Consider the following 19,812-nt stretch of genomic DNA (forward strand, 5'->3'; position numbering starts at 1 on the left):
ACAGTTAAAGAAAATGCAAAATGCAAAAAGCTTGTAACCCAAAATATCCAGGAAATCCAGGACACAATGAGAAGACCAAACCTAAGGATTATTGGCATAGATGAGAGTGAAGATTTACAACTTAAAGGGCCAGCAAATATCTTCAATAAAATTATGGAAGAAAACCTCCCAAACCTAAAGAGAGAGATGCCCATGAATATACAAGAAGCCTACAGAACTCCAAACATACTGGACCAGAACAGAAATACCTCCCAACACATGATAATCAAAACACCAAATGTACTAAACAAAGAAAGAATATTAAAGGCAGTAAGAGAAAAAGGCCAAGTAACAAATAAAGGAAGACCTATCAGAATCACAGCAGACTTTTCACCTGAGAATATGAAGGCTAGAAGATCCTGGGCAGATCTCATGCAGACTCTAAGAGAACACAAATGCCAGCCAAAACTACTATATCCAGCAAAACTCTCAATCACAGATCCAACAAAGAAAGAGAACTTCAGGCCAATTTCTCTTATGAATATTGATGCAAAAATTCTTACTTAATAAAATTCTTGCCAACCGAATCCAAGACCACATCAAAACGATCATCCACCATGATCAAGTAGGCTTCATCCCAGGGATGCAGGGATGATTCAATATAAGGAAATCCATCAATGCTATCCACTACATAAACAAGCTCAAAAAAAAAACATATGATCATCTCATTAGATGCAAAAAAAGCATTTGACAAATATTCAGCATCCTTTCATGCTAAAAGTATTGGAAAGAACAGGAATTCAAGGCCCATACCCCAACATCATTAAAGCAATATACAGCAAACCGGTAGCCAGCATCAAACTAAAGGGAGAGAAACTTGAAGCAATCCACTAAAATCAGGGGCTAAACAAGGCTGTCTTCTCTTTCCATATCTTTCAATATAGTACTTGAAGTCCTAGCTAGAGCAATTAGAAAACATAAGGAGGTCAAGGGGATACAAATTGGAAAGGAAGAAGTCAAATTATCACTATTTGCAGATGACATGATAGTCTACTTAAGTGACCTGAAAACCTCCACCAGAGAATTCCTACAGCTGAGAAACAACTTCAGCAAAGTAGCTGGTTATAAAATCGACTCAAGCAAATCAGCTGCCTTCCTCTACTCAAAGGATAAGCAAGCTGAGAAAGAAGTTAGGGAAATGACACCCTTCACAATAGCCACAAACAATATAAAGTATCTTGGTGTGACTCTAACCAAACAAGTGAAAGATCTATATGACAAGAACTTCAGGTTTCTGAAGAAGGAAATCGAAGAAGACCTCAGAAAATGGAAACATCTGCCATGCTCATGGATCGGCAGGATTAATATAGTTAAAATGGCCATCTTTCCAAAAGCAATCTACAGATTCAATGCAATACCCATCAAAATCCCAAATCAGTTCTTCACAGAGTTAGAAAAAGCAATTCTCAAATTCATCTGGAATAACAAAAAACCCAGGATAGCTAAAAGAATTCTCAACAACAAAAGAAATTCTGGGAGAATCAGTATCCCTGACCACAAGCAATACTACAGAGCAATAGTATTAAAAACTGCATGGTATTTGTACAGCGACAGGCAGGCGGATCAATGGAACAGGATTGAAGATCCAGAAATGAACCCACACACCTATGGCCACTTGATCCTCAACAAAGGGGCTGAGAACATCCAATGGAAAAAAGATAGCCCTATCAACAAATGGTGCTGGTTCAACTGGAGGTCACCATGCAGAAGAATGCGAATTGATCCATCCTTGTCTCCTTGTACTAAGCTCAATTCCAAATAGATCAAGGACCTCCACATAAAGCCAGACACTGTGAAGGTAATAGAAAAGAAACTGGGGAAGACCCTTGAGGACATTGGTACAGAGGGAAAGTATCTGAAGAGATCACCAATAGTGTATGCTCTAAGATCAAGAATTGACAAATGGGACCTCATAAAAATACAAAGTTTCTGTAAGGCAAAGGACACCATCAAAAGGACAAATCGGCAACCAACAAATTGGGAAAAGATCTTCACCAACCCTACATCAGATAGAGGGCTAATATCCAATATATACAAAGAACTCAAGAAGTTAGACCCCAGAAAACCACATAACCCTATTAAAAATGGGGTACAGAGTTAAACAAAGATTTTTCACCTGAAGAACTTCGGATGGCAGAGAAGCATCTTAAAAAATGCTCAACTTCATTAGTCATTAGGGAAATGCAAATCAAACCAACCCTGAGATTTCACCTTACATCAGTCAGAATGGCTAAGATTAAAAATTCAAGAGACAGCAGGTGTTGGTATGGATGTAGAGAAAGAGGAACACTCCTCCACTGCTGGTGGGGTTGCAAATTGTTACAACCACTCTGGAAATCAGTCTGGCGATTCCTCTGAAAACTGGGCACGTCACTTCCAGAAGATCCTGCTATACCACTCCTGGGCATATACCCAGAAGATTCCCCAGCATGTCTAAGGATACATGCTCCACTATGTTCATAGCAGCCCTATTTATAATAGCCAGAAGCTGGAAAGAATTCAGGTATCCCTCAACAGAAGAATGGATGCAAAAATGTGGTATATATACACAATGGAATACTATTCTGCCATTAGAAACAATGAATTTATGATATTTTTAGGCAAATGGATGGAACTGGAGAACATCATACTAAGTGAGGTAACCCAGTTTTTGTTATTCCAGATGAATTTGAGAATTGCTCTTTCTAACTCCATGAAGAATTGAGTTGGGATTTTGATGGGTATTGCGTTGAATCTGTATATTGCTTTTGACAAAATGGGCATTTTGACTATATTAATGCTGCCGATCCATGAGCATGGGAGGTTTCTTGGTATCTTTTTTAAAACTTCTTGAATTTACTGATGAAGTTGATGGTTGTTCTTTTACATTCTCTGTCCCGTGATTCGTCTAGGTAATTCTCATTGACAAACAACCGCACAGTACTTGTAGGTTTTGGGGAAAAGATGCCTGATTGATCTTTAAAAGTGATGGTAATCTTGCAATGAGATCTGAGCATGTGAATATTTGTTAGTTCTAAGTTAACATGCACAAAGCACCTTGAGGTAGAAGAGAGTATGGGATGATTGAGTCTAAAGGCTTTAAATGGCTTGGGAGTAAATAAGTCATGTAAACATATGGTATATAGCCATGCAATGGTGTTGTTCCCTCTCCAAGTCTTGAATGGCAGGTTAGATGTGGCTCAGAAAAGATGTTAATTTTATGTGAGAGTGTCCAATATGTGAATGTATAGGCAAGAATGGTCCTGTCAGAAGCCTAGACATTGCTTGCTGCACAGGTATGGGTGACCAACCAAATTTGTCACAATGTATGTAAAACCAGGGCTAGGTCTGTTTTTCTGAGTAAGGTTGTGGCTCAATAGGGTCAGGGAAATTCCTATGATTACCCTGTGGGAAAGGGTGTGGGAGATCTAGCTGATTGTAAAACTTTTGTATTTTATTTTCACCCAATTTTAGGAACTGTAAAATTCTTTTCCTAATTTACACCTTAAAAGAAATACTGTTCATTCTAATGATGACTATTTCCTGTGACACTGTGTGCTTCATATGCATTCTATTGCTATTGGTATCCACATTTATTACATTGTGGTAATAGAGAATGCATAATATTAGTTTACTTTTCCTATAATTATTTCACATCCTAATACATGGTAGAATTTGAGGAGCTAATGAGAAGAAATTTCAGAAAAATTCCAGGAGCTAATGAGAAGAAAGGCATTCTTACTGGGCATTCTTGAATTTCTTCTAAGTCCATTTGATTTATGGTTTCATTTAAATTATAGTCTCCAATGTTTGACTTTATTTAGATATTTTTATTAATTAAATATTTTATTTATTTAAATCTCAAATGTTATCCCCCATCCAAGTTTCCCCTGGAAGAGTTCTTCCCCAATTCTCCCTCTCCTTCACCTTTGAGAGGGTACCAACTCCACAGCATTCCCCATTCCTGGAGTAAAAGTCTCTACAAGATTAGATGTACCCTCTCCTACTGAGACCAGACAAGGGAGGCTTCTGCTACATATGTGTTGGGAGCCTTGGACCAGACTCTGTATGATCTTTGGTTGGTGTTTTAAGATTTGTGAACTCCCAGGGATCCAGGTTAGTTGACACTGTAGGTCTTCCTATGGCATTGCCATCTATCTTAGTTATGGTATCCATTGCTGTGAAGTGACAGCATGATCAAGTCAACTCTTATAAAGGATAACATTTCATAGGGGATAGTTTACAGATGGATTGGCTTAGAGTATTGCATCTTTATCCAAAGGCAAACTGGAGAAGACTGTTTCCAGGCAGCAAGGAGGAGGGTCTCAAACAAAGACCAACTTCACAGTGATACACATCTTCTAACAAGGCTACACCTCCTAATAATGCCATTTCCATTGTCAAGCACATAAAAAACACTGCACCATCCCATTTATTTGTTCCAATCCTTCCCCTAACTCTTCTATATGGCTCCTCAAGCTTAGTCCAATGCTTAGCTGTAAGTATCTGCATCTATCTCAGTCAGTTGTAGAACCTCCCATAGGGCAGCAATGCTAGGCTCTTGTCTGCAAGCATAGCATAGTATCAGTAATAGTGACAGGGTTTCATGCCTACCTGTGGGATGGATCACAAGTAAGGTTGGTCATTGGTTAGTCATGACTTCAGTCTGCTCCATTTTTCTTCCTAAATTCCTGTAGACAGGAACAATTCTAGGTCAAAAATTTTGAAGGTGATTTTATGTCTACTGGGCCCTGTCTAACTTCTCTAAGTAGTCTCTTCAGGTTACGTCTCCCCACTATTGGTAATTTTGGCTAGGAACACCCAGAAAAGGCCCTAGGAGTCTCCCTTATGTTAGTTCTCTGGGACTTTCTATATTTCCATTCATTCTCTTGAAACTCTGGCTTCTCTCCTGTATCCCCTTCTTTTCCCTTCCTCATGCCCTCTCCCCGCCAGGTCCATCCCTCCCTCTGTATTGCATGATTATTTTGTTCACCTTCAAAGAGACATTTAAGCATCTTCACCTAGGCTTTCCTTCTTATTTAACCTCTTATGTTATGAGGTGTATTGGGGACATTCTGTACTTCTTGGCTAATATCCATTTATCAGTGAGTGCACACAAGTCATGTCCTTTTGAGTCTGGGTGACTCTCTTAGGATGATATGTTCTAGTTCCATACATTTGCCTGAAAAATTCATAATGCCATCTTTCCTAATAGATGAACAGTATTCTATTTTATAAATGAACTACAACTTCTGTTATTGATGTTATGACATGCTTGCATATAGGTTCATAGCATAACTGCCCTGTGAGAGTTTTTACCAGCAGCTGACTGAGACAGATGCAGATACTTGCACACAAACACTGGAGTAAAGTCAGTGGCCCCTATGTTTAAATTAGGAGAAGGGTTGAAAAAGCTGAAGATAGGAAGGAGGGAACAAACATGGCTTGTCCTTGTCCCATTCTCCTTCTCTGGATTCCTCCTTGATGAGCTGAATATCAGTCTCTGGCTATCCACTTCTTCCATGATATTCAGCCTTGTATTTAACCCATAGCAATGAAGCAAGACTAACATGGATTGAAACTGTGACATAAAATAAATGATCCTCTCTTTGTCATAGTGCATTGTCACAGTGAAGAAACAACATACTAAGCAAAAAACATGCAAGCCAGTGATTTTCCTCAGATGCAGCTGGTACATCTGTGCTCATACTATAGAGTGAGGCACTGGAATCAAGCTATGAAGAACCTATTCACATGCAAATTAATGTAAGATATTTGGAGTTCTCAAACAACTATTTGTAAACATGTTCTATCTCTGAGTTTCACAATGGTGCCCAAGGCAATGTGTAATGGCCCATACCATTGATCACAGTGCTTAGAAAGAGGTAGGTGGAATTTTATGACATCAAAATCCACTTTCCTGTTTAACAGGCCATGATACTTTCTCTCAAAAACAAATAACAAGAACAAAATATGTCTTCAATTAATTTTTAATTAATATATGTTAGGGATTAGTTAACATATTGATTTATTGAAATACAAAATATTTCCCTCAATAAATATTAAACACTGTTAATCATTAAGACAGGAAAACAAACTTGATTCCCATGAAACAAAACCATATTTTCCATTAATGTAGTGCAGTATAAAATGAGTTCTCACAGTCTTCACATTGGGAAAATAGATGAGAAGACACAAGAGGCAGATATGGCCTAGGAATAGGAAGATCAGATATGTTGTTTAAGGAGTAACACATGAGGCTTTCTCTGATGTTTGAATCATACATTTTAATAGATTCATAAAAGCCTGTGTGTGTGTGTGTGTATGTGTGTGTGTGTGCATATGTGTGTGTATGTGTGTGTGTGTGCACAAACACAAGCCCATATATATTTGTCACCTAGAAATAGGTGGAAGACAAGGGATTGGAAGTATGTTAGTTGGAGGGAAAGGTTGTGAGAGAAAGAATAAACAAGGGGAAAGAATATCGTCAAAATACATGAAAAACTTTTTATATATTTGCTTTATGAAACTTAAAATTATATATGGAAATAAAGAAAGTTAACCAAAAGGACAACATGAGGGAAATTGCCAGGAGTACAAAAGGAGATCACTCAGAGCTGAGCTAAACAAAAGACAAGTTCTCTTCTGTATCTTCCAGTGGGAATATGCCAGACAGGCTCTTGATTTAACTCATGGAGACTCACATTGGAACTTTTCATTCCAGAATATAAGATAATAAATTTGACATATTCAATACACAGAATCTAAGAATGAGAAATTAAAAATAATACAAATGTCTTTACATCACTTTTGCCATGAGGACTTTCCAAGTCAAAGGATCTGTTAATTAATTTACTACAAAACTTGACAAAATTTAGGCATAGCACCTGTAGGCAGAAGGGGATGTGAGGTACTGGCAGCTGATTAGAATCTCAGAAGAGGTTTGTGTAAGAGGCTGAAGCACTGTGGGAGGAGAGCTGCTGTACTGCTGACAATAGTAAACTGCCAGGTCTTCGGCCTGCACACTGCTGATTGTCAGAGTGAAATCTGCCCCATATCCACTGCCTGTGAAGCTATCAGGGACCCCAGTAAACCGGTTGGATGCTCCAGAGATAAGCAGTTTAGGAGAATGACCAGGCTTTTGTTCATACCAGGCTACAGAATTATACACATTCTGACTGGCCTTGCAGTTCAAGGTGACTCTTTCTCCTACCAATGTGGATATGGATTTGTAAGACTGGGTCATTACAATGTCTCCATCAACACCTGCAATCAGAAATAGATAACAAGTATACACTTATACAAACAAAGTCTTTGTGATACAAATCTTAGAATCCAAACTGTCTTTTCTAATGCCTTTCTCTGCATACTATTTGCTTCCTATAGAAAATAGCTATTTCTCTACAAATGAATTACAGTTAAGATATTATAATACTTTTAAATGTCTCACCTGACAACCACAGCAATGCAAATATAAAGGCCTGAGTCTGTGACTCCACCTTGATGCTCATACTGTTCTGAGACATTTCAGATCACTCTGCAAAGGCCTGGTTTATAAATCATGGGTAGCTGGGCTGGCCTCTAGGGATCTATGTAAAGCAGTCATCAAATACAGATGTAAATTGCCTGGACAATGCTGTATGAGATCATCCAGGTCAAATCAAAAGCCAAAAGTACTATCACAGACAGGAGGTAATCACTGGGAAGGAAGCCAACATAGAAGCTCAAGGACCAATTTAAAGCTCTGAAACCCCACAAGTGTGTAGATGCTCTCATGACAGGCTTCCATTATAAATCAAAAGATGAGTTTTACAGAAATAGTAGTATAACAACCTTTGATTCAATCCTAAGGAAACAATAAATCCTGTACAACAACAACAAAATAAACAGGGGAAGTGGAAAAAAGAACAGAAAAAAATAACTGAAAGTGGTAAAGGAAGGGAATGAAAGAAAAGGATAGAGAAAGGAGGGAATATTGATGTGGGGAGGTAAGAGAATTGTGGAGGTCAGTCCCTGCAGCCACCACCACAGGATTTACTCTGTGCTACCTCTAGTCAGCTTTTGCAGTTGGCTGACAGCTGGGCACTCCAATGGGTTCAGCAGCAGCATCTCCATGGGTCCAGCCAGATGTGCCCCTGTGCTGTGAGTGTTTCCAATGCTCCAAAGGTACAGCATTTAAAGTTCATGGATAAGTTGGCCTTGTGAGGAGCAGGTGATAATCTAATTCCAACTCTAGGTTTTCTGTAGGTACATTGAGAACCATGAGCATCTTTACTAAGGAAGAGTTTGACTGCCATATTCTTGATGAAGGCTTTATTTACTGCTAAGGACATTCTGGATCAAAAAAAATTAAAGTCTCTTCCTCTGAAGTTAAGGATGCTTCTATTTTGTGAACCTTGGAGACATTCTAAAGAAGCATGTGAAGTGGCTAAAGATCTTCCCCATATTACTCTCTTTTGCACAGTCAGGTGTAATGACAGCAGAGCCAGAGTGAGTGCCACAGTTGCTATCGGGGAAGGATTTGACTGTGCAAACAAGACTGAAATACAGCTGGTGCAGGGCCTTGGGGTGCCCGCAGAGAGGATTATCTATGCAAGTCCTTGTACCCAAGTGTCTCCAATCAAGAATTCTACCAGTGTCAGAGTCCAGATGTTGACTTATGACAGTGAAATTGAATTTATGAAAGTCACCAGAGCACATCTAAAGGCAAAGTGGGTTTTGTGGATTGCCACTGACAATTCCAAAGCTGTTTGTCACCTCAGTGATAAGTTTAGTGCCACACTCAAAACCAGCAGGCTTGTCTTGGAATGAGCAAAAGAGCTAAATGTTGTCATCATTGGTGTCAGCTTCCCTGTGGGCAGTGCTTGTACTGGCAAAGAAACCTTTGTGCAGGCAGTGTCAGATGTCCACTGTGTATTTGACATGCTAACAGAAGCTGGTTTCAGTATGTATCTGCTTGATATTTGTGGTGACTTTCCTGGACCTGAAGATACATAGCTGAAATGTGAAAAGATAACGAGTGTGGTTAACCCAGCACTGGACAAGATCTTCCCGCCAGACTCTGGAAGGAGAATTATAATTCTGCTGAGCCTGACAGATAGTATGATCAGCTTTCACACTTAGAGTCAACATCATTGCCAAAGAAAACATGTGGAAGGAGCAGACCAGCTTGGATGATGAAGATGAGTCAAATGAGCAAACCTTCACGTATGATGTGAATAATGGATTTTATGGATCATTTAACTCAATTTTATATTATTATGCACAGCCCTGCTGCAGAAGAGAACCAATCCAGGTGAGAAGTATTATCCAGTGTCTGGGGACCAACATGTGTTGACCTTGATCAGATCATTGAGCAGTGCTGTACACTGCCTGAAATGCATGTGGGTGATTGGATGCTGTTTGAGAAAATGGGTACATACACTGTTGCTACTGTTTATACTTTCTTATTTTTATTTTTTTTTAATTTTCTATATTCTTTGTTTGCATTTCAAATGATTTCCCCATTTCAGATTCCCTCCTCTCCATAAGCCCCATAAACCCTCTTCCCTCTGGCTGTTCTCCAATCAAACCCAACCCATTTCTCTGTCCTGGTAATCTCCTACATTGCTGCATCAAGCATTTCCAGGACCTGGGCCCTCTCCTTCCTTCTTCCTGGAAATGATTTGATATGGGCATTGTGTTTTGAGTATTCTGAGCTTCTGGGCTAATATCCACTTATTAGTGACTACATTCCATGTTGTTCCTTTGTGAATGGGTTAACTCACTTCAAATGATATTTTCCAGTTCCAATCATTTCCCTAAGAATTTCATGAATTCATTGTTTCTAATTGCTGAGTAGTATTCCATTGTGTAAATATACCACATTTTCTGCATCCATTCCTCCACTGAGGGACATCTGGGTTCTTTCCAGCTTCTGGCTATTATAAATAAGGCTGCTATGAACATAATGGAGCATGTGTCTTTATTGCATACCGGGGTATCCTCTGGATATATGCCCATGAGTGGTATAGCAGGGTCCTCCGGAAGTGTCACATCCAGTTTTCTGAGGAACTGCCAGACTGATTTCCAGTGTGGTTGTACCAGATTGCAATCCCACCAGCAGTGGAGGTGTGTTCCTTTTTCTCAACATCCTCACAAACGCCTGCTGTCTCCTGAGATATTAATCTTACCATTCTGACTGGTGTGAGGTAAAATCTCAGGGTTATTTTGATTTGCATTTCCCTAATGACTAATGATGTTGAACATTTCTTAAGATGCTTCTCAGACATTTGACATTCTTTAGGTGAAAATTCTTTGTTTAGCTCTGTACCCAATTTTAATAGAGTTATTTGGTTCTTGAGAGTCTAATTTCTTGAGTTCTTTGTACATATTGGATATCAGCCCTCTGTTGGATGTAGGGTTGGTGAAAACATTTTCCCAATTTGTTGGTTGCCATTTTGTCCTTTTGACAGTGTCCTTTGCCTTACAGAAACTGTAATTTTACGAGGTCCCATTTATCAATTCTTGATCGTTTCTTTTCTATTAGTTTCAGTGTGTCTGGTTTTATGTGGAAGTCCTTGGTCCATTTGGAGTTGAGCTTAGTACAAGGAGACAATAAAGGATCAATTTGCATTCTTCTGCATGCTGACCTCCAGTTGAACGGGCACCATTTGTTGAAAAGGATATCTTTTTTCCACTGGATGGTTGTAGCACCTATGTCAAAGATCAAGTGACCATAGATGTGTGGGTTCATTTCTGGGTCTTCAATTCTATTCCATTGATCTACCTGCCTGTCACTGTACCAATACCATTCAATTTTTAACACTATTCATCTGTAGTACTGCTTGAGGTACAGTATATTGATTCCCCCAGAAGTTCTCTTACTGTTGAGAATAGTTTTAGCTATCCTAGGATTTTTTGTTATACCGGAGGAATTTGTGAATTACTCTTTCTAACTCTATGAAGACTTGAGTTGGAATTTTGATGGGGATTGCATTGAATTTATATATTGCTTTTGGCAATATGGCCATTTTTTGATATTAATCCTGCCAACCCAAGAGCACTTGAGATCTTTCCATTTACTGAGTTCTTTGATTTCTTTCTTCAGAGATTTGAAGCTCTTGTCATACAGATTTTTCACTTGCTTGATTAGAGTCACCCCAAGATATTTTATATTGTTTGTGACTATTTTGAAGGGAGTCATTTTCCCAATTTCTTTCTTACCCTGTTTATCCTTTTAATATAGGAAGGCTATTTATTTGCTTGAGCTGATTTTATATTCGGCCATTTGGCTAAAGTTGTTTATCAGCTATGGGAGTTCTCTAGTGGAGTTTTTTGGGTCACTTAAGTATACTATCATATCATCTGCCAATAGTGATAACTTGACTTTCTCCTTTCCTATTTGTATCCCTTTGACCCCCTTTTCCTGTCTAATAGCTCTAGCTAGAACTTTAAGAACTATATTGAATAGCTATGCAGAGAGAGGGCAGCTTTGTCTTGCCCCTGATTTCAGTGGGATTGCTTCAAGTTTCTCTCTGTTTAGTTTGATGTTTGCTACTGGATTGCTGTATATTGCTTTTACTATGTTTAGATATGGGCACTGGATTCCCAATCTTTCTGAAACTTTTAGCATGAAAGGATGATGAATTTTGTCAAATGATTTTTCAGCATCTAATAAAAAGACCATGTGGTTCTTTTCTTTCAGTTTGTACATGTAGTGGATTACTTTGATGGGTTTCCATATACTGAACCATCCTTGCATCCCTGGGATGAAACCTACTTGATCGCGGTGAATGATCATTTTGATGTGTTTTTGGATTCAGTTGGCAAGAATTTTATTGTGTATTTTTGCATTGATATTCATAAGGGAAATTGTTCTGAAGTTCTCTTTCTCTGTTGGATCTTCGTGTAGTTTTCATAGCAGTGTAATTGTGGCTTCATAGAACAGGTTGGGTAGTGTTACTTCTGTTTCTATTTTGCGGAATAGTTTGAGGAGAATTGGTGTTAAGTCTTCTTGAAAGTCTGGTAGTATTCTGCACTAAAAGAATCTTGTCCTGTGCTTTTTTTGTTTGTTTCAATGGCTACTCCTATTTCTTTAGGGGTTATGGGAATGTTTAGATGTTCTATTTGATCCTGATTTAATTTAGATATTTGTTATCTGTCTAGGAAATAGTCCATTTCATCCAGATTCTCCAATTGTGTTTAGTAAGGTTTTTGTATTTGGATCTGATGATTTTTTTGAATTTTCTCAGTTTCTGTTATTATATCTCCCTTTTCATTTCTGATTTTGTTAATTTGGATACTGTCTCTATGCCCTCTGGTTAGTCTGGCTAAGGGTTTATCAATTTGTTGATTTTCTCAAAGAACCAGCTCCTAGTTTTGTTGATTCTTTGTATAGTTTTTTTTTTTTTGTTCCTACTTGGTTGACTTCAGCCCTGAGTTTGATGAATTCCTACCTTCTTCCCCTCTTGGGTGAATTAGCTTCTTTCTGTTCCAGAGCTTTCAGGTGTCCCATTAAGATGCTAGTGTATGCTCTCTACAGTATATTTTTGAAGGCACTCAGGGTTTTCCTCTTATCACTGCTTTCATTGTGTCATAAGTTTGGGTATAATGTGCTTTCATTTTCAATAAATTCTAGAAAGTCTTTGAATTCTTACTTATTTCTTCCTTGACCAACGTACCATTGAGTAGAGCATTGTTCACCTTCCATGTGTATGAGACTTTCTGTTGTTTTTGTTGCTACTGAAGACCACTCTTAATCCATTGTGATCTGTGTAATCACATGTGTAGGAGGCACGTGATTATTTCAATCTTCCTATATCTGTCCAGGTCTGTTTGTAGCCAATTATATGGTTGATTTTGGAAAACGTACCATGAGGTGTTGAGAAGGAGGAATATTCTTTTGATTTAGGATGAAATGTTATATATATATATATATATATATATATATATATATATATATATATCCATTAAATCCATTTGGTCTAAAACTTCAATTAGTTTCATTGTGTCTCTGTTTAGTTTGTGTTTCCCTAATTGGTCCATTAAGGTGAGTGGAGTGTTGAAGTCATCCACAATTATTGAGTGGGGTACAATGTGTGCTTTGAGCTTTAGTAAAGTTTCTTTTATGGTTGAGGGTGCCCTTGCATTTGGAGCATAGATATTCAGAATTCAGAGTTCTTCTTGGTGGATTATCACTTTGATGATTATGAAATGTCCTTCCACATCTTGCTTGATTCCTTTAGGTTGAAAGTCAGTTTTTTCCAATATTAAAACGGCTACTCCAGCTTATTTCCTGGAACCATTTGCTTGTAAAAATTGTTTTCCAGCCTTTTACTCTGAGGTAGTGTTTGTCTTTGACACTGAAGTGCATTTCCTGTATGCAGCAAAATGCTGGGTCCTGTTTACATATCCAGTCTTTAGCCTATGTCTTTTTATTAGGGAACTGAGTCCATTGATGTTAAGAGATATTAAGGAATAGTGATTGCTGCTTCCTGTCATTTTGATGCTATTTTTATGTTTGAGTGGATATCTTCTTTTGTATTTGTTGAAAGATTACTCTCTTGCTTTTTCTAGTCTGTAGCTGCCCTCTTTGTATTGGCGTTTTCCATCTAGCATCCTTTGGAGAACTGGATTTGTGGAAAGATATTGTGTACATTTTGTTTTATCATGGAATATCTTGTTTTCTCCATCTATGGTGATTGAGAGTTTTTCTGGGTATAGTAGATTGCACTGGCATTTATGTTCTCTTAGAGTCTGTTTGAGTTCTGCCCCGGATCTTCTAGCTTTAATGGTCTCTGGTATGAAATCTGGTGTAATTCTGATAGGTCTTCCTTTATATGTTACTTGGCCTTTTTCTCTAACTGTTTTTAATAATTATTGTTTAGTGCATTTGATGTTTTGATTATTATGTGATGGATGGTACTTCTGCTCTGGTCCATTCTGTTTGGAATCTGTAGGCTTCTTATATGTTCATGGGCATCTCTCTTTTTAGGTTAGGGAAGTTTTCTTCTCTAATTTTGTTGAAGATATTTACTTGCCCTTCAAGTTGTAAATCTTTACTCTCTTTTATACTTATAATCCTTAGGTTTGGCCTTCTCATTGTGTCCTGGATTTCCTGGATGTTTTGGATTACAAGCTTTTTGCATTTTGCATTTTCTTTGACTGTTGAGACAATGTTTTTTTATGGTATCTTCAGCACCAGAGATTCTTTCTTCTATCTCTTGTATTCTGTTGTCTATGTTTGTACCTATGACTTATGATTTCTTTCCAAGGTGGTTTATCTCCAAATTTGTCTCTCTTTGTAATTTCTTAGTTAATTCTATTTCTGTTTTTAGATCCTGGTTGTTTTTTCTCAGTTCCTTCACTTGTTTGTTTGTGTTTTCCTGTAATTCTTTAAGGGATTTTTGTGTTTCCTCTTTCAGGACTTCTGCCTTTTGACCCATGTTCTCCTGTATTTCCATAAGTGATTTTTGTGTTTCCTCTTTATGGGCTCATAACGATTGTCCCATGTTCTCTATTTCTTTAAGTGATTTTTGTGTTTCCTTTTGAAGGACTCCTACCTGTTGACTCATGTTCTTTTGTATTTCATTAAGGGATTTATTTATGCCCTTCTTGAAGTCCTCTAACAGCATCATGATGTGTGATTTTAAGTCCAGGTTTTGCTTTTCTGGTGTGTTGGGTTATCTAGGACGTGCTGTTGTTGGGGAACTTGTTTTAGATGGAGCCGTGTTGCCTTTGTCTCTGTTGGTGATGTTCTTGCATTTGCCTTTTGCCATCTGGTTATCTCTAGTGTAAGCTGGTGTTGCTGATTCTGACTGTGGTTTCGTTGTGCTCCTGGGAGACCCGTTCTCTCTGTGTATACCAGTATATAAGTACTTCTGTGAAACCTGCTCTCTCGAAATTTTATTTGGGTATGTAGCTCTGTGGCCTTGATCAACTCTAGGTGCAAGTGGCAATCGGAAGGCTCCTGTCCCAGCGTGTTCCTAGGCTCTGTGTTCTCAGGGTTTCCTGTTGTTTCCTCTGAGCAGCAGAGGTAGTCCTACTATATTGCCAGGCCTCTCTGCACTTCTGACTGGTTAGCTACCTCCGGCCATCACTTGGACGTGGTACATATCCACCCTCTGCCACCAATGGAAGAGGGTGGTCCCAAGCTGGAAAAGGAAACTAGAAGGTTTCTGCCAGAGGGTTCAGAACAGGATTCTCTGAGCTGCAGGGCAGGTCTCACCTGTGATGACTGCCTGCTCTGATCAGCTGCTTGGATAGCTATCGTCCTACTCCACTTGGAGATGGCATGCTGTTGTAGAGGATGGCCCCAAGTTCTGAACATGGGACTCCCTCTAAGTGCAGGACTCCCTGCAGGTCAGATGCTCCCTGGCAGGATAGGTGCCCAGACATCTGTGGGGCTGCCTAGATCCTGGGTGCAGGTGGAGCCCTGGTGGGCTGTGTCCCAAGTGATCTTTCACTCTGGTGTTCTCTGCATACCTGGCTGACCTCTCTGCTCGGTCACAGAAGCAAAGATTGTAGCGGCCTCACCTCTGAAAGTAGAATTCCCTCTCAGATGTTTACTTTTGACAATGAAATTGAATTGATGAAAGTCATCAGAGCACATCCAAAGGCAAAGTGGGTTTTGTGGACTGCCATTGTAGATGCCAAAGCAGTTTGTCACCTCAGTGACAAGTTTGGTGCCACACTCAAAACCAGCAGGCTTCTTTTGGAATGAGTGAAAGAACTAATTATTGACATCTTTGGTATCACCTCCAATGGGGAAAGTGGTTGTACTGACCTGGATGCCCTCTATATGTACTTGATATGGGAACAGAAGCTGGTTTCAGCATGTACCTGCTTGATATTGGTGGTGACTTTCCTGGATCTGAAGATACAAAGCTTAAATTTGAAGAGATCACCAGTGTGATTAACCCAGCTCTGGACAAGTACTTCCCATCAGAGTCTGGAGGGAGAAGCGTAGCTGAGCCTAGAAGATAGCATGATCAGTTTTCACACTTAGAGTCAACATCATTGCCAAAGAAAACATGTGGAAGGAATAAGACTGGCTCTGACAATGAAGATGAGTCAAATGAGCAAACCTTCATGTATGATGTGAATAATGGAGTTTATGGATCATTTAACTCCAATCTTTATGAGTATGCACATGTGAAGGCCCTGCTGTAGAAGGTGAGAAGTATTACTCATCCAGCATCTGGGGACCAACATGTGTTGACCTTGATCAGATCATTGAGCAGTGGTGTAACATGCCTGAAATGCAAGTAGATGATTGGATGCTGTTTGAGAACATGGTTACATACACTATTTCTTCTTCTACATTCAATGGGTTCCAGAGACCAAACATCACAGCCAAAGCGACAACTCATGAAGCAGATACCAAGCCATGGCTTCCCACTGGAAGTGGAGGAGCAGGATGTTGGCACTCTACCTATGTCTTGTGGCCAGGAGAGCAGGATGCACCATCGCCCTGAAGCCTGTGCTTAGTGTCGATATGTAGCTGCCATTCTTGTAACTCTTGCCTGCAAGATTAGTTTGAATTAAGGCATTTCGGGGGACCATATAACTTAATTACTGCTAGTTTGGAATGTCTTTGTAAGAATGGGATTGGCACCAGTGCAGTATGGAAGATGAGGAGATGGGGGGCACATTTACTGTTTTCCTGTGGGAAAAGAATATTTATTTTATATGAACTTTTATTCACTTTTCAGACATGACACTTTCTGGTGTGCTGCTCAGCTGCTGTGCAAGCATTTGTAACTTGGACACTGACAGAATGGGCCAAAAGCTCATGTTATGACCCATTTTGAAAATAAAGTATCTTGAAATAATTGGGCATTGGGGAATGCTTGCAAGTTTCCATTATAGAAGGCACAAACTTCTGCACAGGCAGCTGTATCACAGCAGTGAGTCTAGCCCAGCACAGCAAGAGGAGAGGTGGACAGTCAGAATGGCTAAGATTAAAAATTCAGGAGACAGCAGGTGTTGGAGAGGGTGTGGAGAAAGAGGAACACTCCTCCACTGCTGGTGGGGTTGCAAATTGGTACAACCACTCTGGAAATCAGTCTGGCGGTTCCTCCGAAAACTGGGCACCTCACTTCCAGAAGATCCTGCTATACCACTCCTGGGCATATACCCAGAGGATTCCCCACCATGTAATAAGGATACATGCTCTACTATGTTCATAGCAGCCCTATTTATAATTGCCAGATGCTGGAAAGAACCCAGGTATCCCTCAACAGAAGAGTGGATGCAAAAAATGTGGTATATCTACACAATGGAGTACTATTCAGCCATTAGAAACAATGAATTCATGAAATTCTTAGGCAAATGGATGGAGCTAGAGAACATCATACTAAGTGAGGTAACCCAGACTCAAAAGGTGAATCATGGTATGAATTCACTAATAAGTGGTTATTAACCTAGAAAACTGGAATACCCAAAACATAGTCTACACATCAAATGAGGTACAAGAAGAAAGGAAGAGTGGCCCCTTGTTCTGGAAAGACTCAGTGAAGCAGTATTCGGCAAAACCAGAATGGGGAAGTGGGAAGGGGTGGGTGGGAGGACAGGGGGAGAGAAGGGGGCTTACGGGACTTTCAGGGAGTGGGGAGCTAGAAAAGGGGAAATCATTTGAAATGTAAATAAAAAATATATCGAATAAAAAAATTAAAAACAAAAGAGGAGAGGTGGATGGCACAAGACTGTGACGTACAGCATCATTCTACGTAGCCGATGCCAAGTGTGTGCAATTGGCTGTTACCTTTGGTGTCCAGAGTCTGTTGGTAAGAATTGTCTGCCTGGTTACCTGTTGGCCTGGTCACTTCCTTTGGAGGGCATCTGAGGCTTTTTGAACATTGAGCGCAGAATCCCTGTTTGTTCCCTCAAACCTTGACTTCACCTGTATTACCACCTAGCAATAATTGAATGTATCCTATATAGCATTTGGGAGTCAACTTCTTATACTGAATTCAGCAACAGAGAGAGAGAGAGAGAGAGAGAGAGAGAGAGAGAGAGAGAGAGAGAGAGAGAGAGGTGGAGAGGAAAGAAGAAATGGAGAAATATCTTTTTTAAAAAATATTTGGGGATGGAGACTCAACTCAGTTAAAAGCACTTGCTTCTCTTATAAAAGAGTCAGGTTTGATTCATTTGAAGCATCCACATGATGAATCTTAGCCATTTATAATTCCACTTAATCACAAATGTGATACACATATATACAAACATACATACATGCATACACATACAGACAGATACACATAAGTACATATAATTTGAGATATGAGCCCTGAGCTTCTGCTCCAGCTACCACATCTTCCACCTGCTGCCTTCTTTCTGCTTTCATACAGTATAGCTCTCTGAAAGTCCAAATGAACCCTTTCTTTTTTAATTGGATACATTATTTATTTACACTTCAAATGTTATCACCTTTCCCAGTTTCCCCTCTGCAAAACCCCATCCCATTTCCCCTTACCTTGCTTCTATGAGGGTGCTCCTCTACTCACCTACCTACTCCCACTTTACTTCCCTAGCATTCCTCTACACTGGGGCATCAAACTCACAGGACAAAGGGCCTCACTTCCCATTGATGCCAGATAAAACCCCTTCAGTTTCTTTAGTCTTTCCTGTTACTCCTCCTTTGTGGTCCTTGTGCTCAATCTAATGGTTAGTTGTGAGTATCCACATCTGTATTTCTCAGGATCTGGCAGATCCTCTCAGGAGACAGCTGTATCAGGCTCCTGTCAGTAAGCACTTCTTGGCTTCTGCAATAGAGTCTGGGTTTGGTATCTGCATGTGGGATGGATGCCCAAATAGGGCAGTCTCTGGATGGCCTTTCCTTCAGTCTATGCTGTACTCTTTGTCCCTGTATTTCCTTTAGATAGGAGCAATTCTGGATGAAAATTTTGAAGATGGGTGAGTGGGCCCATCCCACAACCTGGGGTTATGCCCTACCTCTGGATATGATCTCCACAAGTTCTCCCTCCCCTTTGTGGAGTGTTTGAGCTAATGTCATCCCTGTGGGGTCCTGGGAGGCTCTCACTTTCCTGGCATCTGGGGCTTTATGATTGGTAACCCTAGTTCCCCATCCCCCATTGCTACACACTTCTGTTCAATTTCCTGAGCCTCTCTACATCTCATCCAACTCTTCCAGTACCTGAATCTGCCCTTCTTTTTCCCTTCCCCTTCTCTTCCTCTCAAGTCCATCCTACCCACTACTTCCCTTGAATATTTTGTTCGCCCTTCTAAATAGGACTGAAGCATCCACTCTGTTCTTCCTTCCTCTTGAACTTCATGTGGTCTGTGAATTGTATCATGGGTATTCCATGGACATTGTCTAATAAATACTTATCTGTGAGTACATACAATGTACAATGTACACACAATGTGTGCCCTTTTGTAACTGAGTTACCTCCCTCTGGATGACATTTTCTAGTTCCATCCATTTGCCTGAGAATTTCAGGAAGTCCTTATTTTTAATAGCTGAATGGAACTCCATTGTGTAAATGTACTGGGGTTATGCCCTACCTCCTTTTCTGTATCCATTCTTCTGTTGAGGGATATGTTGGTTCTTTTCAGCTTCTGGCTATTATAAATAGGGCTGCTATGAGCATAGTGGAGCATGTATCCTTATTACATGCTGGGGAATCCTCTGGGTATATGCCCAGAAGTGGTATAACTGGGTCCTCCAGTAGTATCATGCTCAGTTTTCTGAGGAACCATCAAACTGATTTCTAGAGTGGTGGCAACAGCTTGCAATAACACCAGCAGTAGGGGAGTGTTCCTCTTTCTCCATATCCTTACCAGCACCTA

General features: G+C 39.8%; 1 pseudogene and 1 gene segment (V, D, J or C); one reads left to right on the forward strand and one right to left on the reverse strand.

Annotated features, from left to right (window-relative positions):
- Positions 1-6,892: 6,892 nt before the first annotated feature.
- Positions 6,893-19,812, reverse strand: part of LOC127678018 (immunoglobulin kappa variable 4-1-like) — a 479,901-nt gene continuing 466,981 nt past the window's right edge. Inside the window, 1 exon segment of the V gene segment in view lies at positions 6,893-7,284. Within this exon segment, the coding sequence occupies positions 6,893-7,284 (392 nt within the window).
- On the forward strand, positions 8,280-16,475 carry LOC127677206 (ornithine decarboxylase-like; annotated as a pseudogene).

This window comes from Apodemus sylvaticus, chromosome 2, assembly GCF_947179515.1.
Source record: "Apodemus sylvaticus chromosome 2, mApoSyl1.1, whole genome shotgun sequence".
Classification (NCBI taxonomy): Eukaryota; Metazoa; Chordata; class Mammalia; order Rodentia; family Muridae; genus Apodemus; species Apodemus sylvaticus.